At 41.2% G+C, this 25,848-nt stretch overlaps 1 protein-coding gene and 1 pseudogene across 4 annotated transcripts in view; one reads left to right on the forward strand and one right to left on the reverse strand.

Moving 5' to 3' along the window:
* Nucleotides 1–946: 946 nt before the first annotated feature.
* Nucleotides 947–25,848, forward strand: part of CD47 (CD47 molecule) — a 54,460-nt gene continuing 29,558 nt past the window's right edge. For 3 of the 4 annotated variants that reach the window (XM_067738968.1, XM_067738969.1, XM_067738970.1), the window contains exons 1-3: nucleotides 2,257–2,374; nucleotides 13,774–14,121; nucleotides 24,450–24,539. In XM_067738968.1, coding sequence (XP_067595069.1) covers nucleotides 2,272–2,374; nucleotides 13,774–14,121; nucleotides 24,450–24,539 — 541 coding nt within the window. In that variant the 5' untranslated portion in view covers nucleotides 2,257–2,271. Of the gene's footprint in view, nucleotides 1,157–2,256; nucleotides 2,375–13,773; nucleotides 14,122–24,449; nucleotides 24,540–25,848 lie in introns of those variants that run through there. The other variant, XM_067738971.1, reaches the window with a different exon arrangement.
* On the reverse strand, nucleotides 20,662–21,194 carry LOC137225241 (mitochondrial intermembrane space import and assembly protein 40 pseudogene; annotated as a pseudogene).

Below are 25,848 nucleotides of genomic sequence, written 5' to 3' on the forward strand. Positions count from 1 at the left end.
CACACTTCGAACCCATTTTTCAAGCAAGCTAAACCCAAACTGAGCAGAGGAGTGCACAGGGCGAGATCACTAACCAGGCCCAGTGACTGTGCAGGAAGGGACATCTTGGATACTTCTAACGTTTGTGACCATGCCTGATCGCCCCTAGGGTTCCAGAATTAACCACATCTCAAAGTGTTTACCACCGCGAGCGGAACTTGTTTGAGTAATCCCGTTCAAAGGTTGAACACACTATAGAACAAGGCGAGAAAAAGAGCTGAGAACCCGAGAGCCGCTAGGAAAACAAAAGCAGTTGGGGGCAGGTGAACCGAGGAGCGCCCACGACGGGCGAGGGGAAGTTCCCTGCAGACAGGCGCCCGCCACCTGTCTGCCCTCGGAGCGGTGCCCCCCGGCTCGCTGCCCGCTGGGGGAAGCGTAGGGACGCCCCCACGCGGTGTGAGCTCCTGCGGCAGGCGGCGGAGCTTCGGGGGAAACGGGCAGAAGTGAGAGGCGTGGAGGCGTCAAGGTCCAAGCGCGCAGGAGAACGTCGGACCCCGGGAGAGGCGAGTGATCCTGGGCTCGAGAGGGGCCGGCACTCCGCGGTCCGGCTGAGCAGCGCCTGGGGCGGTAGTTCCTGAAGCGTGAGGATGGGAGTGAAAGCAGGAGAGGACGAGTGGAGGGAGGACAGTGGGGCCCACGGCGGTGCGGGAGGCAAAAAGGGAACAGCAGACAGGGACAGGGGTAATGAGGCCCCGGTGACCGTGGGAATACGCGCTCAGTCTCGGGGACACTGACAGGAGGGCGGGGGACTGGGGCGGCAGGGCGTGACCGGGAAGCCCGCCGCGCGCCACCGCTGGGGAGCTGGCGGGAGTGGGAACTCGAGGCCGCGAGTCGTGAGGGCGACGCGTCAACAGCAGTCGCGGCGGGGCGGGGGCGAGGCCGAGCGCGCGTGCGCGGCCCGCGCGGGAGGGGGAGCGGGTGTGGGGCGGCGGGAGCGCGCCTGCGCGCGGCCAAGCCGCCTGGGCGCCCGGTCCTGACTGTGACGGGAGGCGGCGGTTGGTCCTCTCTGTAACGGCGGCGGCGCCTGCTCCAGACACCTGCGGCGGCGGCGACCCCGCGGCGGGGGCGGAGATGTGGCCCCTGGTGGTGTTGCTGCTGCTGGGCTCGGCGCGCTGCGGTGAGTGGTCACTCGCTCTTGGCTCTGCGGCTAGTGTCTCGCCGCCCCCGCGGGTGTGTGGGCTGCGCCCCCTCTGGCCCGGCGGCTCCCTGGAGAGGATGGCCAGGGCGCGGGGCACGCGGGCCCTGCACGCCCGGGGTGCGGACGTGGGAGGGCCCCGCGGGTAATCTGCTCCCCCTTCTTTGCTTCCTTTGCCTCCTCTTCCTCTTCCCCTGGGTGAGAGCGGGGCTTATCTTCCCCTGTTCTCCACCTCCAGATGCACACACTGAGGAAGACTCCAAACCGTGCACCTCGCGCAAAAATTAGCTGTAGAGAGAAAGGGCGCGATCAGAGGAGAGGGGTTGGCAGCTGTTAGGGTCCCCCCTCTTTCGCACCCTCCTCAGTGCTTTAAACGCATTTGGGGTTGAAGGAGGGAGAGTGGGAGGGCCCGAGCCTCATGCGATGCAAGTGCGCATTTTGGCGAAGTCTGAAAGAAGGGATTTCTCCTGTTTGTCCTCCCACCTGAACATAGGAGTTAAGGGGACGTAAAGGACACAGTTAAGTTTCATTTCCAGCCCAGCGTTTAATCAGAAGATTCTTCTGGCTGCCTTTTTTTTTTTTTTTTAATACCCTAGATATAAGCTTCCTGGATGGAAACTCTTTCTCGCTACTCCCACGCCCCATCAACCACTTTAATACAGTCCGAATTGCACGTTCAAGTTTTCCTACTTTTTTTAGGGGAACCATTTTAAAAGTAATCCAGATTTCGCTTGAAGTATGAAGACAGTAACCTCTAGTCAAAGCATATTTGCGGCAGAGTGAGATTTAGTGTCTTTCGACGCCAAAGGCGTTTTGGCCCCCCAAGCTTTTGGAATCCATTTCTCTTTTTTAAAACGTGTGCTTCGTCTATAACAACTGAGGAAGGAATGGGAATTTTCGTGGCTGTACAGTGCCTGTCACACTTCACATTATAGAGCCTCTTGTGAACTTTTTGTAAAATTCAGAATTGAGTTGGAGTAACAGTAACAAGCAGTTGTTACATTTTATTCTAGAATGCTAAGTTAATTACATTTTAAACGGGTTATTCGCCTCACTGTGCCATTCATAAAGGCTTGTGACTTCAAGCTATTTCCAAAATGCCCTTAAGTCCCGGCTTAGCTCTCTTTCCTCACTCTGAAGCCGCCTGGAATGTTGGAGCTGCTAATAATCAATCTCTGTTACCTGAAGGGTTGATATTAGGTAAGGTAGTGTTTTCTGTTATCATTCTTAACGGCTTACTGCCCATTACTATCATTATAGCTCAAATAATACTGCTATCAGAAACCTGTTGTATGATCAGAAAGCCTTATATTGAACCCGATTATGAATTTGTAATAAAATATTACTAATTCAGACCGTTGGTCTCAAAGCTAGTTTGAAGCGTAAAAAGTGTAAATCATGTACTGTTTTAAAAACGGGGTCCTATTTTCAAGTAGATTAGAAAGAAGCGCTAGATTGGTACTTTTGGGGATAGAAATGGTTAGGCCTCTTTTAGTAATAGGTATGATCACATATAATTAGAACTCATTTACATACAATAGTAGTGTGCTCAAGTCCCTACAGAGTCTTAGAATTCAGAATTTATGGTATTTCATTGTACTTAGTTAATAATAACCTGAAAAAAAAACAAAACAGAGGCATTATGCATTTGATGAATATAAAACAGGAAGGGATAGTGTTTGTCATAGGATACAATGGATTTTTATGCATGTGTGTTTAATATGTAGTTTTAAAAGAACATGTATGAAGAGATGTTAACAGTCTCAGAACACAAGTAGTTATAAACCAAAGTATTTGGGAGACTGAAATTAGATTCTAAAATGAGTAAGGAAGTCATGGATTTGTATGTTTATTTGTACTCAGGTTTGATTTGCTTTCATTTTCATTTATAAATGATTGTTAATCAAATGCTACTTCCTGGTAACCACTACAGTTTCCACTGATCTTTGTAGTAAAGGAAATTGTCTAAAATGCCCATTCCTTCTAATTACAGGAAAAATACAACCTCCTTTATTGGTTTACAAGATGTAGAATGAGTTACTATTCTCCTTTCCTCCCCCCTCCCCCATATGTCCAATTATACATTGTTTAAAAGCACATCAGCAGTTTCAGTGGTATTCACTAACTGGTAAATAAAACGCTACTCACATAAGGACAGTGATGTGAACTGTCTTATCAGTGGTTGAATGATTTTTCTTTGTTCAAAGTGAGTTTTTAAAATCAAAGGTACACATGATTAAAAAAACATTTTTATTGCATAAGTCTAGTAGTCATTTGGCTTGCTTAAACAAAAATGTTTTCTTCTCTCCTCAAGAATATATTACTTTTAACCACAATTTGCCATTTTGAGGAAGTAAATGCCTATTTAAAAGTACTTATTTCCGGGTCCGCCCAGCAGTCTAGAGGCAGTATGCTAAAGCATTACACTAAATGCCTACCATTAGGACATTTGCTCATGCTGTCATCTGTATTTTGGCAGATGTTTTATCTTTGCCACTGAATTGTTAATGGAAATTTGAAAGGCCAGGTTCTAAAGAGGAAAAATAGGTGGTTTTCCCAAAATTGATAAACATTCTAAATCCAAAATGCATTATTAAAACTAAGTTTGCATTCCTTGATGTTAATTCAACTCTAGCTACTATACATTTATGTTCTTTTCGTGATGTAATTTTCATATAACCATTTTACCCATCTTTTAGGTTTTTGCTGTCATACCTTTTTATACAAGAGAAAATTTTTTTCTCTTTTTATACAAGAGAAAAATTTCTATATTTTTATATCTTGTGCCTCAGCATAATATAATGCACTCTTGGGTTGTGATAAAGCAACTTTCACTTTATGTACTAGTGCCGATATTTCTTCTATGATAAAAGAACAAGAATGATAGTGTAGGATCAATTTTGCTAAACTCATTGTAGTAATAAAGTAAAAAAAATATAGAGCACCCAGGAAATTTGATTCTGATATACCTAGACTAAGACAGTAGAACCTGAATTTTCCCTCTTTGTGGTTACATGGAGTTGCAACAGGAATTAGAAGTTACACCCTGCTCTGAATATTTTATTCCATCTCCATGGAGCAGTTGTATAAGACTCAGAATCTGGTCAATCCCAGGGTTTAAGATTTAGATTAGGAGAATAAGTGCATATTTGAATGCATGTCACACTTATAGGTTAAAAAGCAAGGCAAGGGATTTGGCAAGTGCAGGGTCTATCAAAATTGCTTTTCCTGTTTCAAGCAAGTGTGAGCCCACGTTATGCTCTAAGCATTTTGCAAGGCCCTCTTGGACATACAGACAAATTTCGGACTGTATGCCTCTTAATAACTTAAAGTGTAGTTTATGAAGAGAAGGGATTTTTTGTTTTTATACCGCAGTAATACTTAATATATTTTAAGTGCTTGATAAGGCTGTAATTCTGGATGTTACTGACTTTAAACTGCCCTGGGCCTTATAATTCTAGGTTGACCATTTCCGTTCCTATGAGGCCACTTTGAAATCGAGTGGGAGATTAGTTTGAGTTAGAACTAAACAGGTGTGGACACCTCCATTTTACCCCAGACTTTATTTAGATTCTGTTGAGGAGAGATCTGACTAAATCCTCCTTTTGACTCTAATTCTAACCCAGTTCAGTTTGAGACTCCAGTTCTTCCTACCAGAGACCAAGCCTGATGGCAAATATTAGTAGGATTCATTTCTTGCAGGCGTCTTTACTCAACAAGCTTTGCTTCATTCACCTTAGTGACTGCTGGGGCTTCTTACCCCAATCCTGAACATCCATTCCAAGCAAATAATTAACTTCCTACTCTACTGCAAAAAATAGTGATGTGTGGTGTGGACTCTCTCAACTTCCCGCCCACCATTACTAAACTTGTCCATAATATCTTAGGCAACGTTCGTCTCATTCTCCTCCTTCACCCAGTGTCAGAAGTGTTCCTATTCACTTTCCAAGGAAAGGATCCCCTGTCTACAGCTCTTTCACTTCCACCATCTCGGAGACCTGCCTAATCACCTTAATCCTTAAGCTTTGAACCTTAGATCTTTCCTTCTTCATTGATTCCTTCCTCTTAGCTAGCAGACATGCTCAAGTTTCACCCCATATTAAAAACAAACAAGAAGAACAACCAAAAAAACCTTGGCCTTGTCCCAGGCTCCACGCTCTTTCCATTACTGCCTTCTTTCTCTGCTTTCTTATACTGCCGAGTCCCTAGTCTGCTGACATTGCTGCAGGTAAAGAAGCTAATGGTGAATTTTTAACTCTCTAGAGGCTGTTTTTACTCATCCTGCTTGACATCTGTTTTGTCCATATTAAGACCCTTGGTGTCTGCAGTGGCATTCTTTGCTGCCTCACCTACTTCTATCACTTCTTTTTCCCACATCGTTGGTTTGCTCCTCTTTAACTATTTGCTCCATAAATATTGGTATTCGCCAACACTTTATTCTCTGGTACCTGCTCTGTTTGCTTTGCAAGGACTCTCTGGGTGATCCTGTTTATGCTCACAGTTTCAATTACCACCTATATTCTTGGTATTTCCCAAGTCTTTGTAGCTCAGACTTTTCTTCTTAAATCCAAATTGATATATCCTGGGATCTACTGGACATCTCCATTTCATTGCACCACAGGTACCTTTAATACTCAGCCTATTAAATATTGAAAGAACATTCACCCCTAAATCTCTTTTCTCTATAGTTAATCCACAATCTAACTAGTTATGCATACTATTGATATTTTAGCTAGCAACTTTATTTTTATTTTATTTTACTTTTTAATTTTTTTAACAACTATATTGGAGTATAATTGCTTTACAATGGTGTGTTAGTTTCTGCTGTATAACAAAGTGAATCAGCTGTACATATACATAATCCCCATATCCCCTCCCTCTTGTGTCTCCCTCCCACCCTCCCTATCACACCCCTCTAGGTGGTCACAAAGCACGGAGCTGATCTCCCTGTGCTATGTGGCTGCTTCCAACCCACTATCTATTTTACGTTTGGTAATGTATATATGTGCATGCCACTCTCTCACTTCGTCCCAGCTTACCCGTCCCCCTTCCTGTGTCCTCAAGTCCATTCTCTACGTCTGCGTCTTTATTCCTGTCCTGCCCCTAGGTTCTTCAGAACCATTTTTTTTTTTTTTAGATTCCATATATATGTGTTAGCATACAGTATTTGTTTTTTCCTCTCTGACTTACTTCACTCTGTATGACAGACTGTAGGTCCATCCATCTCACTACAAATAACTCAGTTTCGTTTCTTTTTATGGCTGAGTAATATTCCATTGTATATATGTGCCACATCTTCTGTATCCATTCATCTGTCAGTGGACACTTAGGTTGCTTCCATGTCCTGGCTATTGTAAATAGAGCTGCAATGAACATTGTGGTACATGACTCTTTTTGAATTATGGTTTTCTCAGGATATATGCCCAGTAGTGGGATTGCTGGGTCATATGGTATTTTTTTTAGTTTTTTAAGGAACCTCCATACAGTTCTCCATAGTGGCTGTATCAATTTACGTTCCCACCAACAGTGCAAGAGGGTTCCCTTTTCTCCACACCCTCTCCAGCATTTATTGTTTGTAGATTTTTTGATGATGGCCATTCTGACTGGTGTGAGGTGATACCTCGTTGTAGTATTGGTTTGCATTTCTGTAATGATTAGTGATGTTGAGCATCCTTTCATGTGTTTGTTGGCAGTCTGTATATCTTCTTTGGAGAAATGTCTATTTAGGTCTTCTGCCCATTTTTGTATTGGGTTGTTTGTTTTTTAGTTAACAACTTTACAATTCTTCTTTCTTCTTCTCCTTTACCTCCCACATCTGACTTATGGCGATTTTCCTTTTTTGTTTTTTTACTGTAATTTTTTGCCTTCTTTTCAGTTGTCATTTGCCTGGATTCCTGCAGTGATCTCTTAATGTATCTTCTTTCCCATCTCCTTTCCTGCCGCAATTCACCCTTCATACTGCTGTATTATTTTTTTTTAATGTAAATAAGTCTGAGTGGTTTGCTACTGCTTGTGTTTTCAACTCCACACTCCTCAGCATGACATTCAAGGAAGCCTTTACAATACTTCCTAACCATCTTTTCCAGCCCCCTTTCCTAGAGCTCACCTGAATAATCACCAGCCTGCGGTTATTCTCTTTCTTCATTCCTCTGTACTCATTGTGTACTCTGCCTAGAAAGCTCTTACTTTTCTATAACATTCCTACTTCTCCTTCCAGACCCAGTTTAAAGACCACCTGGTAGGAAGAGCATTCTTAGACACTACAAGTAATTTTAAAGGAACTGTTCCATCCAATCTGCAACTGACTTGATTTAGATTTTTCATTAAAATATGTAGCTTCACGATACTGTAATCAGGTCTATAGAAGTAAGAAACAGTGGAGGATTCTTCTGAAATATGGAACAAGAGTGAATCTTCCCTGATATGATGTTTAGATTTTCCTTTCTTGGGATTCATACTTTAAATTTTTACATTCAGAAGAAATGTATTAAGTCCTACTTGCTGGACCCTGGGTTAGATCCATAGGATACCAAATGAAGACATGGTTCTTGCATTACTATCTTTTGATCCTAAAGGAGGGATCAGTAAAATAAAACAGTAGTTACAAGATTTGATAGTAAGTGCAGTGACAGCACTTGAAGAGGGGGCAGTGGGAGCAATAAGAAGGGATGAATACAGTTGAGTAGTAGCAACGAAGGGGACAGGATTGAACATCTCAACCGTGCTTTCAGGAAGAGCCAAAGTTAGTGAACTGTAGCTGCCATTTATTGAACATTTGCTGTGTACGTGAAAGGCACTGAAATGAGAACTCCATGTTCTTTATCTGATTAAATCTTAACAAAATCTCTATGAGGTGTACACTATCAATATTCACGTTTTATAGATGAGGAAACTGAGATACAGAAATTAACTAACTTGCCTAAGGTTATACACTTAGAAAGTGCTAAGTCACCATCCAAGGTCTGACTCCAAAGTTTGTGCTCTTACCTGAACACCCAGTGAAAGGTACAGGCCTCCTTAGGCTGGGGAACAGCTTGTGTGTGGGGGGAAAGGCATGGAGAAGAGAGTGCATTTGCATATCCATGGAATTGCAAGGTCATTATGATTGGAGCTTAGTTTGGAAATGAGGGAGTACAGGAAGTGGAGCTGGACAGGATCTTGAAGGACCTAGTTTGTATTCCATGCTAATACCCTTAGAATTTAGCCTGAAAGTCGGGGGGCGGCGGGTGCTTTAAAGTATATTAGGCAAAAGAGTGTATATTTGCATTTGGAACAGTTATTTCGGGAACTGTGGAAAATACATGGCTGGGATGGGGAAACATTGAGGCTGAAGGCAGGGAGCTAGTTAGGAGGGTATGGCAATAGTTCAAGGCAGAAATGATGAATGTCTAATTAATTCATACAACAGACATTGGATTTAGGAACTGTTAAATAGGCTGAGCCTAACAAGAACTCTCCATGGCTAAGGAGAGGCCAGAATCCAGCGTGATTCGTAGGTCCAGGTCTGGTTGACTGGTGGATAATAGAAAATACTTTAGGGAAGTGAGGATTTGGAATGAAGATAGGCAGAGGGTAAATAGATTTTTGGACATGTTGACTCTGAAGTAACTGTAGTGCATCCAAGTGGAAACACATAGCAGCCCGTTGGCTTTCCAAGGTCTACAGTTAAGGAGAAAGGTGAGGCCTAGTTAAATAAAATGAGTGGGTAGTTAAAACCTGGAGTGAGGGAGAATACTGGGGCGGGGAGGGGTGGGGGGCAGTGTTGGACAGGAAGTCCTTAGGAACCTAATATTTATTGTGAGTCAAGGAATAGATTTCAATAAAGAAAAAATGCTGCCACGAGGTGGTGAAGGCTCTAGGAGGAAATCCAGAGACGTAGAAGCCAAGAGACAAGAGCAAGAAAGGAGCTGCCCACTGGCTCAAGAACTGTAGAGAAGTCAAGATAGAGAGTGAACCATGTGCATTCCGTTTTCACAGGGGATGATTGGTGACTTTGGCAAGAGCTGTTGTAGTGAAAAAGGCCAGGGTGGAGGCCAGGTGGCAGAGATTTAAGAAGTGAATAAGAGGTGAAGAAATGCATGTAGGTTATCTTTCTAGGATGCTAGGAAACAGAGACAAGTACAAGGGATTTTGTTTTTCAGTTGGCTAATATTCAAGCATTTACAAAAGTTTTTTTAAACCTACTGTAAATGAACTTGAGGGATGTCGGAGGATGATAGTCAACGAGGGAAAGTTCTCGAGGAGATTGATGAGCGTGGGGCAGAAATGTAAACTAGCTCTCAGGTGACAGGGTTCATTTCTGAAGAGGAGGAAATGAGGGGAAGAGAGGTGTGGATAGTTGGGGTAGCAGGAAAATTTATAGGTGGAAGTATTGGAAGCTTCTGGTTTCTTATCTGGAGGACTCAACTTGAAATAGGAAGAGAGGGCTCCTTCAGAGAGTATAAGATAACCTATTCCAAAAGGAGAGTGATTTCAGGGTTGTTACACAGGAGAGAACTTTTATGTGGAACATGTGAAACGATAAAAGATTGAAGGCCTAAATGGTCAGGGTCTATGGCAATCTTCTGTTGTTCCCCTAGTAGCAGCAAACATTTTCTTTTATTTTTTTAATAAATTTATTTATTTTATTTTATTTTTGGCTGTGTTGGGTCTTCGCTGCTGTGCGTGGGCTTTCTCTAGTTGTGGTGAGCGGGGGCTACTTTTTGTTGCAATGAGCGGGCTTCTCATTGTGGTGGCTTCTCTTGTTGTGGAGCACGGGCTCTAGGCACATGGGCTTCAGTAGCTGTGGCACACGGGCTCAGTAGTTGTGGCTCAAGGGCCCTAGAGCACAGGTTCTGTAGTTGTGGCACATGGGCTTAGTTGCTCCGCGGCATGTGGGATCCTCCCCGACCAGGGCTCAAACCCGTGTCCCCTGCATTGGCAGGCAGATTGTTAACCACTGTGCCACCAGGGAAGACCCAACAAATATTTTCCTTGAAATCCGTAAGACTGATTACTTTCCTGCCCATCCATAGCACTTCATTCAGGAAGGACAGCCCTTATGACCTTGGGTTATAAAAAGTATGTGTCAGTCCCCCAAGTGAGAATTCTAAGCTTCTTAAAGATAATTCATACATTTTTTTCCATTAATGTATCCCCACATCCTGTCACAGTGTTTCAGATCAGGTGATTCTCAATAAACATTTGCTGCATGTTAGCATTTCTGACCTAGACCTGTGTACTGTATCATGTATTAAGCCTTTTCTGAAAGTGTATAGCAGCTGTTTTGAGGACTGTGTTATGAGATGGTTTGAGTTGGTGGTCTGTATTCACAGAGGTTGTAAGGTCCAATATTTTTGGCATTTGATATAAGTTAATTTTCTCGTTTCATTTGTTAATTTATCTGTAACTCTAGCATGGCTGATGGTTATACTTATCAATTTCTATCTGATTTAGACTGCTGTAGGCATTTCTTGATTATTCAGAACTTACTTATTCATGATAATTATCTATATGATCCTTTATTTGCTCTATTTTAGATCATTTCTTCACTCTGCTGTTTCATCAAAAGGCAGTAGGCAAAATAGAGAAAAACCAAATCAGATAATTTTACTGCTTAATAGCTTTTTAACAAATGTTTATAGAGGATGAAGTTGTAGTTAACAGCTGATGGAGCAACATTTTTGGACTATATTTATTAATTATTAGTGCAAGGATTATTCAAATTATAGTTTATCCAGGTCAATTTCACTTTGAAGTTTATTGACAGCATTTATTCTACTTAAATTGCTTCAGCTATAAAAATGTTTGCATTAATATGACAACAAATAACAGTGTAATCAGTGCTTTCTGTATTCTTTCGAAAATTTGTTTTCTAAACAGAAGTTATGAAATCGTGGAGTGCTTGCTGACTGCTTCTTACTTACTTAGAAGCGGTCTTACCACTTCTAAAAAAGATCGCTGGGATAACTTAACTCTTCACTTGTATCTCTTTAATTAAAGGATAATTTTTAGAAGATAAAATCTTGACTCAAACAAATATAAAATGAACATGTGTCAAAGTTTTTATTTCACATTAATAAGCAAACCAGCAAGACGGTACAACCATCTTGGTTTTAAAAGAGAATTCGAAGAATAGACACATGTACATATGGGAAATCAGGAATGGTGAAATGAATTTGTGAGCAAATGCAAAATTGGTCAGTGTCCTCAGCACAGTAAAATGTAATTTAAAAAAAAATTTTTTTTTAATTTTTGGCCGCGCTGCAAGGCATGCAGCATCTTAGTTCTCCAACCAGGGATCAAACCCGTGCCCCCTGAAGTGGAAGCACTGAGTCTTAAGCACTAGACCTCCAGGGAAGCCCCTAAAATGTAATTGTTTAAATTCCTCTCTTCCACCAGGTGGAAATCAATGGCAGAACAAAGTTTATTTGTATCTCTATGGATCTGAATCATTCGCATTACCATCAGTTTTCTACAACTTACAAAGTTGTAAAAGCAGCCCAGTCTTAGCAAAATGCACAGGCCCCTATAGAATCAGATATTCCAAAAGCATCTCTCAGACAGTGCCCAGCACTCGCATCTCTCAGACAGTGCCCAGCACTCCGCTGAAAGGACTCCCGGTAATCTTTTTGTCCATTTCAAAATCGTTGACCATATTTTCTGACACTTTCTTTCCTTTCTAATTCCAACATCATAGCCACTTTTCGTCTCTCCTTGTACACTGTAGTCTCCCACTAATGCTTATTTCTCAGGGGAAATAATTTACAACTCCAAGGTTTTGAAGAATGCAGTTGGAAGTCCAGGTTTTGCCTGGGGCTTCCTGATATTTGGGTGGCTAGAAATATAAAGAACTAGGGAGAGGTGAGCTATGGAGGCCCACGGGATTGATTCAGACTGCAGATTCCCAGAAATGTAACAGTTTAGACCTGCCAGTCAGAGAAGGTCTGGAACATTACATTAAAATGCTGTATAGTGCTTAGTTTTTATAGTATCATCCTACATATTTATAGCACAGTATTGTTTAGAGAGCACTTGCCAATATATTTTCTCCTGTGTTGCTGACCACAATTCTGTGAAGCAGCCCAGTGTTCGTTTTTGTTTGTTTGTTTTTGCGGTACGCGGGCCTCTCACTGTTGTGGAGCACAGGCTCCGGACGCGCAGGCTCAGCGGCCATGGCCCACGGGCCCACGGGCCCAGCCGCTCCGCTCCGTGGCATGTGGGATCCTCCCGGACCAGGGCACGAACCCGCGTCCCCTGCATCGGCAGGCGGACTCTCAACCACTGCGCCACCAGGGAAGCCCTTTTTGATCCTCTTACTTACAGAGAGTAAACCAAGGCATAGAGAAGTTAAGTGAATTGCTTAAGGTCGCATACTGAAAATTGACAGAGATGGGATTTGTTCTCAGACTTCTTGAACATTGTTCAGTTCATATTCCACTTTGCATCCTAGCATTCAATTCAGTGGGCATTTATTGAATAGTAATTATGTTCCTAGAGTAATACCATCCTATGCCCCGATGAAGGAAAAAATCTTAAAGATGAATGATTAAACTTGAGGTTTTATTTATATTTGTTAGTGCTTTTTTTGAGAGAAACACCAAGGAACTACTTAGATGAAAGAGTTGATAAATGGCTGAAGAATATGGAAGACAACTACAATTTCTCCACATTTTTACACATTCTAGATGAAAGGTGATGCATTTCTCAATCCCTCTTTTATAAGGCAACAACCAGTAGTTTATCCTATTGAAAAGAGTTGATGGAATATATGCTACTTATTAGCAGTATCTGCTCTTGGTTTCAACTTGCATCTTAGCTTTATTTTGGGTGGTTTTTGGTTTCTAGAAGGAAGGGATACCTGTAATATACATTTGGAAGTTGTTCCTTAGTTTCAATGAAATGTGGGAGTGGGAAAATACCATTCAATTGTGTATAATCTTTTATAATACTTGCATACAAAATGTCGTTGCTGTCTGTATTTTGCAATGGGAAAATAGCCATAGAGAATGTTTTTTTTCTCCTTAGCATTCTAAGACTTTCCATCCTAGTGGAAAGATGTGATGTGACTCATGTGATTTACTTTTTATATTTAAGTACAGTAGAGCCTGACACCATTTTCGGAAATGCAACATAGGGATAGAGATAAACTTCATATCAGTTTAGCAAGTTCTATTTGGAGGAGTGTATAGAAGTTAAGACTGAATATAATATTTGGTTTTATTTTCTGTTTAAAATTTTCTCATAGTAAGGATAGTATTTTTCTACATATATCAGAAGACAGTAATGATTACTTCAAAGCTTCCAAAGCCAGATACTACACCTGCATGTTCTAACACAGTTGCTGAATTTATTCCCAAGATGTGGGAGAATGTATATTTTGTTTTACTGGGAATGAATAAGCAAGAAGTGTACAGTATTGTCTATCAGCTGTGCATGTTAATATTAAAATAATTTGTTTCTTTTTTTAACCTTGCCCATCTTCTCTTCTCTATAGCTGCTTGCTTGCTTAAGTGAACAATAGAAGTATTTCTCTTTATCTTAAGGATTTGTAACATACGTAAAATCTCATAGTATAGAATTCTGTAATGAAATGAAACCATTTTATTTCTCTTTTCCAGGTTCAGCTCAGCTAATATTCAATACAACCAAATCTGTAGAATACACCGTTTGCAATCAAACTGTTGTCATCCCATGTTTTGTTAATAACATAGAGGCGAAGAGCATCGCTGAATTGTATGTCAGGTGGAAATTTAAAGGAAAAGACATTTTCATCTTTGATGGAGTTCAGCAAAGGTCCAATTCCAGCGATATCTTTACTAGTGCAAAAATCTCACCATCAGAATTACTAAATGGCATTGCCTCTTTGACGATGGATAAACGTGAAGCCGTCTTAGGAAACTACACTTGTGAAGTAACAGAATTAAGCAGAGAAGGCGAAACCATCGTAGAACTAAAATATCGTGTTGGTAAGACTTCTATAAAGTTTCCCTTTTATTTCTCCTGAAGCAACATGATCCTGTTAGAAAGGGGGGGGTAACATGGGGCCACCAACTCGTTTGAATCAAAAAGCAGACTATTAATAATAAATGTTGATGGAATGTTTAGCAGCTTTAAGATCACGAGTTTTATCTTATATGCTCTTCTGCTTTTCACAGTAAATCTCCTTTGTTGTTGGTTAATTTGTACATTGTGTGGTTCTCAAACTTTTTGTCTGAGGACTGTTATATTGCGGTGAGCAGTCCGGGGGGTCATCTCCTCTGCATTTCTGTTTGCTGCCATCAAAAGTACTTTCTTTCATGTGATTAATTTTCAAGGCTTTTTCCAATTATTTTGCCTTTTTTTTAACCTTACACTTTGATCAATGGTTGACAAGTCCCAGCCATGCTTCCTCTGGAAAGAACAGATTAGGAGGAGAATCAGAATATTAAAAATCAGGTTATCATAGATGATTCCTTGAGGTTTCCTGTGCTTAGCCTTGCTTTGTTATTTTTTCCCTCGGCCAAGATGTGGGAGAGCTAGGGATCCAATTTAATTTATTTATTTATAATTATTTAAATTATAGCACCGTTATTCTGCCCTTTCTTCACAAACTTGAGTTGGTGAGTTGCATAAAGCAGTAGTTACCTGGAGTAAATTTAAAGTCTCCTTTGTTTCTATTCTTTGCTGTGCCAGCTGAGTTCTTCAACCACATAGAAGTACATTTCAACCTCCTATTTTGAAAGCTGTATTTAGAATCACTAGACATATTACCGATCTCAGGATTAGATCATACTTTAAGAACCTCTGCTTTCAATGGGATCAGATCAGTTCAATTGGATCCGCTGTTTGCCTCTGTTCTTCTCGCATTTACTGTTACTAAATATCTGTTACCACGTTGGGAATGGGGTGCTTAGGTTGATAGAATATTTTGACATTGCTTAGGATTAGGAATCAACAGATCTGAGTTATATCCCCTATTCTGCAACTTAACTGTTCACCTTTATGGTATGGAGAAGTTACTTTGCCAAGTCAAGTTACCTCATCTCTAAAATGGGAATGAAAATAGATACTTGCTTTTATGTATTCTACAGTCTAATGAGCACCAGATGAGATCCCTTGTGTACAAGTGCTTTGTGAACCAAAGTGCTTTGCAGATGTAAATTGTGTTTTGGGGGTGTTTGTTTTACGAAGGAAGGTATCAGGTTGCTGAAGCTGGCCTGGGGTGTTGTGAGAGGGAGGGCAGGAGATGGCTTAGAGCAGGCTAGCAGAATCTGGAAAGCTTTTCTGCTCAGAAATCTCTCTTACACTGTAACTTTTATTTATTTGATATTAATTTGGACTGAAGAGCTTTTTTTCTTTATTTTAGAGTATACCTTTCATCAGGAGTCTAATCTGGAGTTGGATAACCTAATATCTAGTTGAAATTTCTGAAGGAATGTACAGCTTCATTGGAATGAAAAAACAAGGCATAGGGACCAGTAATTTTTTAGTGTAGTGTAGGTCACTGAGCGGTAAACTCAAGATATGAGACTTGAAAGGCCAGAAGATGGAATGAAGATGGATGAGAAAGTAATACCAACATCTGAGATGAAGAGAAAGTTTATAATTTTGTGTGTGATTGTTTCATCTTTCTTTGTTTTCAAAGTACCCTATAAAAATATGAACTGTGTTTACTCTGGGACCATTCAAATGAGGAAGTACTGTTTCACTGTAGAGAACGTAGAAAATTCTACCAGAGGTCTCAGACATTGGGCTTTGCATTCATTTTTATTTTTTGAAATACTTACAGATTCACAGGAAGTTGCAAAGATAGAACAGAGCGGTGCTTAGGGGTGCTGGGTACTCTTCACTCAGTTACCCCAGTGGTTGGTTACCTCTTATATAATGATACTAAAATATCAAAACCTGGGGCTTCCCTGGTGGCGCAGTGGTTAAGAGTCCGCCTGCCAATGGAGGGGACACGGGTTCGTGCCCGGGTCCGGGAAGATTCCACATGCCGCGGAGCAGCTAGGCCCATGAGCCATGGCTGCTGAGCCTGTGCGTCCAGAGCCTGTGCTCCGCAACGGGAGAGGCCACAACAGTGAGAGGCCCGCGTATTGCACAAAAAAAAAAAAAAAAAAAAATCAAAACTTGGAAGTTGACAATGGTACAATGTACGTATATTCTTTGTCATTTTATGATATGTATATTTATGTAACTACCACCATAATCATATAAAACTATTTCATTTGCACAAAGCTCTCCCTCATGCTAACCTGACAAACACTAATTTGTTCTCCATGTCTATACTTTGGTCATTTCAACAGTGTAATGTAAATGGAATCATATAGTATGTAATCTTTTGAGACTGGCTTTTTACACTCAGCACAGTACCCTTGAGATCTATCCAGGTTGTGCCTGTATCAATAGTTTGTTCTCTTTCTCTCTCTTTTTTGGCTGAGTAGTATCCCATGGTATGGGTATATCACAGCTTGTTTAACTGTTCACCTATCGTAGGACATTTTGGGTGTTTCCAGTTTTTGGCTGTTACAAATGGAGTTGCTGTGAACTACCATATAGTGGTTTTTAGGTGCACATAATCTTCATTCCTCTGAACAAATGCCCAGAAGTACAATTACTCAGCTGTATGCAAGTGTATGCTTAGTTGTTTGTTTGTTTGTTTTAACATCTCCATTGGAGTATAATTGCTTTACAATGGTGTGTTAGTGTCTGCTGTATAACAAAGTGAAGGAAACTGCCAAACTGTTTTGCAGAGTGGTTGTACCATTTTACATTCCCATCAGCAACATATGAGTGATCTAGTTTCTTCACATCCTTGCCAGCATCTCCTGTTGTCATGTCATTATTTTGTACCCAGTTTTTACTGGAAAAAAAAAAAAAACCTTCTCTCTGCACAAAAAGTTAATTGGAGCAGGACTCCTGTAGTGGAATACAAATGTATTGTGATAATGAGACTTACCCATCATGGGGACTTTGGGGATTTAGGCAATAGAAACCATTTTTACAATGTGGTACTTTTTCACAAATATAGGCATAAGTGAGGAATAGAAATTGTGTAATAGAGAATTCCACTTAGTAGAATGTGAATTAAGAGTGGCCATTCTTTGTGCCCTTTTTTTGGAGCACAGTATTTTAGAAATACTACCTATGAGATAAGTATACCTCTCTATGAGATTTTATATACCTCTGGTGCCTACATATAGTATAGTACCATGGACAGAGCACAGGACTTGAATTTAGAAAGCTTTTTCAATACATTACCATTTTCTAGTTTAAGAAAATTTGGATAAAAAAACTCAACCTGTCTGGTCCTCTGTTTTTTATCTGTAAGATGGGAATACCATTTCCATCACAGGCTTGTTCAAAATATCTTGCTTACTTAACAAAGATTTATTGAGCACCTACTATGTGTCGGGTGCTATGTTAGGCACTATGGATTCATTGATGATGAAGACATAATCCCTACTTTCAAGGAAGTGATAGTACAAAAGAACAGTAAAGTAATCTTACATTTATTAGGGTACAGATAGTTTATGTATATGTGCCAGACAGTTTATGTATATTGTGTCCTGAACTCAAGAACTCTAGGAGGTAGATATAGGTCTTACCATTTAACAGATGAGGAAGCATGAGAGATTTAGGGTAGTTGTTCAAGACCAGAGTCATAGCCAGGATTTTAACCTAGATCTGTCTGTCTTTAAAACCAGTATGTTTACCACCCCTGTATATAGTTTCTGTGGAAACACCTTGTAAACAACAAGATTACTAAATGTAAATAATAATAGTTATAAAATGTGTTATTAATATTTATACTTATAGTATTAATGATACAAAAACTTGGAGGCTTAAAATTTTACTTTTTTCTGAGTAAGATATTAGGGTTTTGTTTTAAAAGGGTCTGCTCAAGTTTAGCAAAGTTGCCATTTCCATTACCATCATCATGAGATACGTTATGTTCATAATGTTGACATGAAGGCATTTTGAGATCCTCGTGTTAGTTTTCAAGTGCATGTACAAACAACCACAAATGTAGCAGCTTTAAACAGCACCCATTTATTAGCTCACCACTTTGTAGATCACAGTTCTGGTCATGGTATGACTGGGTTCTCCAATCCTACGAGGCTAAAATCAAGATATTAGCAGGCTGTGTTCTCATCAGGAGCTCTGGGTCTTGTTCCAAGCACACATGGTTTTGGCAGAATTCAATTCCATGTGATTGTAGGACTGAGGTCCCTGTTTCTCTGGTGGATGTCTGATGGGGGCTTCTCTTAGCTCCTAGAGGTTGCTCCCATTCCTTGCCACACAGCCTCTTCCATATTTAAAGCCAGCTAAGGAGAATCCTCCTCTTGTTGAATCCCTCTCGAACATGTTGAATTTCTTTTGCTAGAACAATCCCAAACCCTTTTAAGTTCTTATTTGGTCTGCCCCCTCTCCCTCAAGAATAATCACTCTTTCAAAGTCAACTGATTGGGGGCCTTAATTACATTTAGCAAAATCTCTTTGCCATATGAAACAATATAATCACGGGAATGAAATCCATCATATTCACAGTCCCATCCCTCCCTCCAGGGGAGGGAATTTAAAAAGGCTGCTTTCAGGGGGCAGGGTGTTTGGGGGCTACCTTAGAATTCTGGCTTTGATTAAATAACTGGGGACTATACCCTAGCCAAGTCAATACATCAAAAAAAAAAAAAAAAAAAAAAAAAAAAAAACCCATCACAGTCCTGAAGCATCAAGTAAAAATTTGGCTTGAATTTTAGTGTCAGAAATTTTATCGTGATCATTCTCTGTGGAAACGTGTTCTCTGTGCATGGAGGTATAGCTTGTATATATTTGAAGGAGAGGCACGCTTAATGGATGAGAGTGATTCCTTGGCTCTTTCAGGTCATTCCATTTTGTATACAATGATAAGAGAAATGAGGTCCTAGGTTTTTATAATGTTTAAACTTGGAAGCAAAATGTAAGCACTTATCCACAGACCACATCCTCTTAGTATCATTTCATTGCCTTTCCACTAGTAAGTTTATTTTCCTGCGAGCCACTCTACCTGACCAGGAATTGGAGAATAATGGGCATAGTTGTCAGACGTAGCTTGGGTGGAGTAAGAGTTTGGCTGACTTTGGATCGTCTTTCTTAATCCTGGACTGGAAAAATATCTAATATTGTTCTTAGTCCATTTTAAGCTTAATTTATTTTCTTAGTGCCATAGAAACTCAAAACTGAAAGGGACCTTAGAGAAGTATCTTGTCTCCCTCTCCCCTCGGGAGACAAAGAGTTAGTCGTCTGACAGTACTAATTACTCTAACAAATCAGTAGCTTAATGGGCATATACATAGTTTTATATAAAACATTGGGTTTTTCCCTAGCATCTCATTTGCTACTCAAACATCCAATTCAGTGATCCTCAAACTTTTCCCACCGTAACAAATTAGAGAGAGGTAACATGTTCATGTCAGTGAGAGAAGACAAATTACAGCAGGGAGATGGAGCAGTGATTTTAAATTGAGAGACTCGTGGGTCACCCCACGCCTGCCCCCCCGCCACACACACACACAGTTATTGGGGTAGAAGCTGAAAGGGGAGAGTATGTGGCATTTGGATAAACTCCAGGTAATTCTGATAAGCTCCAGTTAAGAATCACTTAGACAATAATATTTTTTGTTCTATAATCCCACCCTCTGTCTTTGAAGTAGCTCTTATTATTATTTCTGCATAGGGGTATAGAGTCAGCTATTAGTCATCTAGTCTATCTGCCCATGTAATTCCTGAATTACTTCTATCACAGCCCAGGTAGTTGGTCATTCAAAAAAATTTTTCTTTCAGGTAAAAATCATGCTTTCCTTTTAATTGACACCGTTTCGTCTCTCGGGTGCTACTTTGGCAATGATTAGGTTCTCACCTCTCAAGAACATTGTATCTGAACAGGCCGAGACAGAGCCAATGTGAACACAGACCCCAAACCAGGGCTTTGGGAATAACAAGAACAGAAATAAACAGCCTTTCTCTTCACTTACAAAGGGAGTCACTCAGAGGGTACAAAGCTCTGTTTTCCAAATGTAGAAAACCTGGAGCTCAATGCAAACTGGAAACCAAAATATATCAGAAATGAAGCATAGCGCTTGGTCAAATACTCAAGGGCTGATCATCCTGCCTCTTCTACAAGGAATGGCCCCGCTCCAGCATCTTTAAAGGAAGATGTTTCTCTTTCGCTTTCCAACTAGGTATAAAGTCTACTAAAAGGGATACGAGGAATCACAATAAATCTGCTCACTCACAAGAGACACTCCCAGATAATGAGTTTGGGTTGCTGAGATTATTCAGCACGTTATTTCAAAGAGGCAAAATTCAGGACAATATGAGAAGAGAATTCAAAAGTGGCAGCTACATTCGCTGATAGGTTATGTGAGACACACATACTCACAACCCATTTTTCAGTGTATATGTCAAGGGGCCAAGACCCCTGATCAGCACAGTACGTTATTTTGTAGAGTACAGTGCACAGAACAACAGAGGGAGAGACACTTTCTTGGAGAGGTTCATCCTCTCTGAAGGAGTCTGGAGCCCAGCGCGCCCCGGGGCCTTCATCAGCTAGACCCCTCCTCTTTTTTGGTTGTGATGGCCTCAGAGGCAGCCATTTACTCTAATCGATCCGCTGGCTTCTCCTTCTCCTCCTCCTGGGGATAGAGGTCCGGGTACTTCTGCATGCACTCCTGCATGGCCCGGAACTGGACTACACAGTCCGACCCCTTGACATCCTCTGTGCTGCAGTGGAAGCAGGAAAAGGCCTCCTTGAACTGTTCCCCACACGCCCCGCTGGCCATGCCCCCAAGGCACGGGCAGTTCCAGCTGAGGTCTCCGTGGGGCAGGATCAGTCCGTGCTCCTCGTACGGATCATTGGGGTCCTCGGACGCCAGCTCCACGTTGCTTGGAGTTTCATGGTCTTCTTTGGTCACAAATATGATTCGATCCTTCCCTTCCTGCCAGCAGTAGGCCACGGTGCAGCCCGGCGCTCCGACCTCCGGCGATTGAAGCATTGGGGGGCGGCCTCTCGCTGCGACCTCTCGCTGTGACCTCTCTGCTGCGGCCTCTCTGCTGAGGGGCGGGCGGCTTGGAGGCCCGCGCGGACCCGCCCCCTCCCAGTCAAAGATTTACCTAAGCGCATGACAGGAAGAGACTTTTACTGCCCAGAGGATTTTAGTCTATTATCAGGCAGTTCCAGTTCTTCCTGAAGTCAAGCTAAAACTTGCAACCCTGCAATTTCTCACTCACTAGGAGGTATGGTATTTCTCTTCCAAGTTTATTCTTCTCTAAGGTAAAAATCCCCAGTTCCTTCAGCCATTGCTCATGGTTTCAGCATCCCTATTCTAGTCATTTTCCTTTGGGACGATTCCCTACTATGTCTTTAAATTTGATGAGTAAAACTGAGCTCAGGACTGCATTTGTGGGCCGTGTCCTACCTTCCTGCTACTACCTGATGGCTGCATTAACTTTCTGGTAGGTCCTGCTTCTCTATAATCCATTCCCTTCAAGGCTGCCAAAGAAGATTTTAAATAAATCAGGTCACATTTCTTCCCTACTTGAAGGTTTCCGATCACTTTTCATTGCTTATAGAATAAAATCCAAACTTTCTTAACAAGCTGAGAAAACTTTCCCCACCTTAACAAATTAGAGAGAGGTAACAGGTAATTAGAGAGTTCTTAATCCCAGCAATCTCGTTCCATCTTATCTTGTATCATTAAATTCTAGTTACACTGGCCATCATTCAGTTGCTCCAACTTGCTGTTCCTTTGGCATATCTTCTCCCCTGTCCTCACATGGCAGGCTCTTTCCAGTCCAAGGCTCAGAGCCAGTTCCTCTCCCCATGAGGCCTTACTACCCACAAGAGTCTTTTCTTCAGCCCCTCCCCCTCCTCAAGCCGGTAGCCCCACCTGGCTTATTCACTGCTAGATCTCAGGTACCTAGAAGAGTACCCTACCCATGGTGGGCTTTTAATAAATGTTTGTGTAGTAAGTGAAAAATGAGTGGTCAGACCAGGTCAAACACACTTCTTATTTTCACTGGTAGATTTCTATTAATATATGCTAAGACTGTTGAAGATTGTTCTGTTGTGTAAGGAGGGAGGCCAGTGAAGAAAGAACATTTCATTGTCAGCCCATGTTGAACATGAGATCAGATTCTGGCTGTATCTTGAAGGTAGCAACCACAGGATTTAGTGTCAGGCCAGAAGTGAGATGTGAGAGAAGTCAAGGAGTCAAGGATGACCCCAAGGTTTTTAGCTTGAGCAACTGGAGAAATGGGGTCACCACTACTGAAATGGGGAAAACTGAGAGGGTAGGTTTGCTGAAGGAGTAGGGGGAGGAGTTTCAGGAGTCAGTTTGGGACATGAAGATTTAAGATACTTAAGACCCTTAATTCTCTAGGCCTCAGTTTCCTCAATGATAGGAGGCATGTAATAGTTGTGAGGATTTGAGGAGTTAATGTACACAACTCAAAAAAAATAATAAAGCACGTAGAGCAAAATAGGTTAAGAATAGTCGTTATATCATTGAGCTTTTACCAAATCCTCTGGGCATTAGATACGAAAAACTAAAGATGATTCATGAAAGTTTTTCCTGGTAGGATTTTAGACTGAATTGAAATGGGTTTTCTTTGGTATGGGAAGATGCTCAGCAATTCAGTTGGAAATTAAGATATGAATTCAGAGTATCTGAAGACATCTGTCTCTTGGTAGAGATCTGCAACCATGAGAGCATCCACCCCCCAACCCCAAAAAACTCTCTTTCATTCACTCACTATTTTTTGACTATCGGAACCTTCAGCAACAAACCAATTGAGTCTGTACTATGTGAAGTGCAAAATGCTAGATTATGGAAAGTCAATATCTGTGAGATAGAATTCATAATATTATATTCTGTGGATTGTTGTGAACATTTACCAGAGCTTAACATTATAAGCTAACACAAGAAATGCATGGCTAGTATTACTGTATGAAATCCCACAAGTCTTCTTGCATGCTGATACAGAGGCAGAGCAGTGGAAGATTTGAAAATGTGCACAGCGCATTCCCTCTTCACAGGCAAACTTTGAAATGCTTTCAGTGCATTTACTTGGCTTTATTGTTAGAGAAGAAATTTCACAGGTAAAATTATCGTCTTAAGAGTTGATAAGATGCAATTAAACATAATTCTTCAAAAGTTCTCAACAAATCTTTCTGAAGACTTAAAATCACAATTTCCTTTATATAGAACATATCATGTCATATTATCATTCTCTAGGTAACTTGTAAACCACTTAATACCTAAAGCCCCTCATGTTACTTTATATCTAAACAGTCATTTGAAGCCTGATTATTCATAAATACGTCTTCTATTCCAGAGTAAGTTTGAGAAAAGCCAGCGCTCACATCTGTCTTGGTTTTAGTCAGAGTAAGGTGAAGGTACCCAGTTGTACAACTTCCACACTTTGATACCCTGAGTAAGTCTTTACAGAAAGACTTCATTGTTGGTTTAAGGTAAATTCTTGGCATGTTACACATACAGGTGTTCACTGTAGGAGCACATAATAATAATTGAAGTTAATGTTTACTGAGCACTTGGTAAGTGCCAAGATTTGTTTTAGGCCCTTTTCATGTATTAACTTCATTAACAATCACAACAGTCCAGTTATCCCAGTGTAACAATGAGGACACTGAAGAACAGAGAGGTGTTAAGACTTTGTCCAAGATCACAGAGATTGTAAGTTAGGGTTGGGTTTCAAAGCCAGGCGCTATAGCTACAGAACCTTGTTCTAAGCTCCTGTACCATATTACCTCCTTCCAGAAGTCATATGTTAGGGAAAATGTGGTGAAAAGCACTTAAAGAACTAGTTTCTTGTTTCATAAGTAAAATTTGCTGTATAAGTTAAATTATATGTATAATTTGTTACTTAATTATTTTAAGACCAAAGGTTTTTTGGGGGTTTTTTTTTTGTTTTTTTGTTTTTTTTTTTTTTTGCGTTACACGGGCCTCTCACTGTTGTGGCCTCTCCCGTTGCGGAGCACAGGCTCCGGACATGCAGGCTCAGCGGCCATGGCTCACAGGCCCAGCCGCTCCACGGCATGTGGGATCCTCCCGGACCGGGGCACGAACCCCTGTCTCCTGCATCGGCAGGCAGACTCTCAACCACTGCGCCACCAGGGAAGCCCTAAGACCAAAGTTTCAATCAATTGTTTTTATTTTCCATCTCCACAATAAAATATATTGTTGACTATTCATGGGCAGGAGCTACAGTGATTATAGTAAATGTTAATTGTGATTTTTGTTTTCTCTTTTCCCAGTTTCATGGTTTTCTCCAAATGAAAATATCCTCACTGTTATTTTCCCAATTTTGGCTATACTTCTATTCTGGGGACAGTTTGGTGTTGTGAGTAAGTACTTACTTCTATTTTTCATTTATGTTATACTGGTTAAATTGTTATTTCTGGCAGACAATGCTGGTGAAATATTTTATTTAACCAAATTGTATTAGCAAGCATGATAACATGGTAAATAAGAATATACAGTCAATATTAATATTCTCCTTGAAGTCTATATTGTTCCTCATACTTTGCTTCAGTTCACTTTTAATTCCTAAGAAGGTTTTTTTTTCCTTAGCTTCTTAAGAATGAACATCGGGAATCCTGATAATAACAATACCTTTGACTCAACTGGTTTTAATATTTATAGAGCATTTACACATACATTATTTTCTTTGGTAAAGAGATGGTTACAGCCTACATTGGTGTTGACAAGATAGGATGACGTAGAAGGAGCGATCAAGATGGCGGAGTAGGAAGCCCCTGAGCTTACCTGCTCCCACGGCACACCAAAGTTACAACTATTTACAGAGTAACTGTCTCTGAGAACGACCTAAAGACTAACAGAGAAGGTACTCTACAATTAAAGATATAAAGAAGAAACCACAACAAGATGAGTAGGAGGGGCAGAGGTGTGGTCTTGTCAGGACCCACACTTAAGGGTCCTTAAGTAGGAGGAAAATCACAACAATGGAAATCCTCCCCGAGGACTGAGGGGTCAAGCCCCACATCCACCTCCCCATCCTGGGGGTCCTAAACCATGAATACAAGTGCCCAAAATGTCTGACTGAATACCTGTGGAACTTATGTTTGGGAGAGCCAGAGAGCTGTAGGATACCAAGACTTTGCTCTTAAAGGTGTGCACAGAAACTTACTTGCTCCAAGTCCCAGCACAGAGACAGCAGTTTGACAGGTGTCTGAGTCAGACCCACTTGCTTATCTTGGAGAGCCTCACTGAGAGACAGGAGGCAGCTGGAATTCCCCCCGGAAGTGAGATGCTGGTGGCAGCCATTTTTGTGATCTCGTTCTACCACTCCAACACCTTCACTGGAGGGCACCATATTGGAATCCTCCCTCTAGCATATTAGCTCTGGGGACCGGCACAGCCTACCAGCAATCATGCAACTTGTAGCATTTGCATGCTGACAGGTTGCACAGCCAACAGTGCTGGGGAGCCTATCATGCCCACCAGTGTGCCCACAGGAGTTGGCCTCACACACAATAAAAGGGCACAAAGAGTCCACATAGGGGACACCCCTGGAGCATCTGGCTCTGGTAGCCATAGGGAAGCTTGCTGCTGGGCCCCATAGGACATCTACATAAGGCCACTTTTCTAAGATTGGGAGATGTAATGGACCTACCTAATACATAGAAATAAACA

The sequence above is a fragment of the Pseudorca crassidens genome, chromosome 5 (genome assembly GCF_039906515.1).
Source record: "Pseudorca crassidens isolate mPseCra1 chromosome 5, mPseCra1.hap1, whole genome shotgun sequence".
Classification (NCBI taxonomy): domain Eukaryota; kingdom Metazoa; phylum Chordata; class Mammalia; order Artiodactyla; family Delphinidae; genus Pseudorca; species Pseudorca crassidens.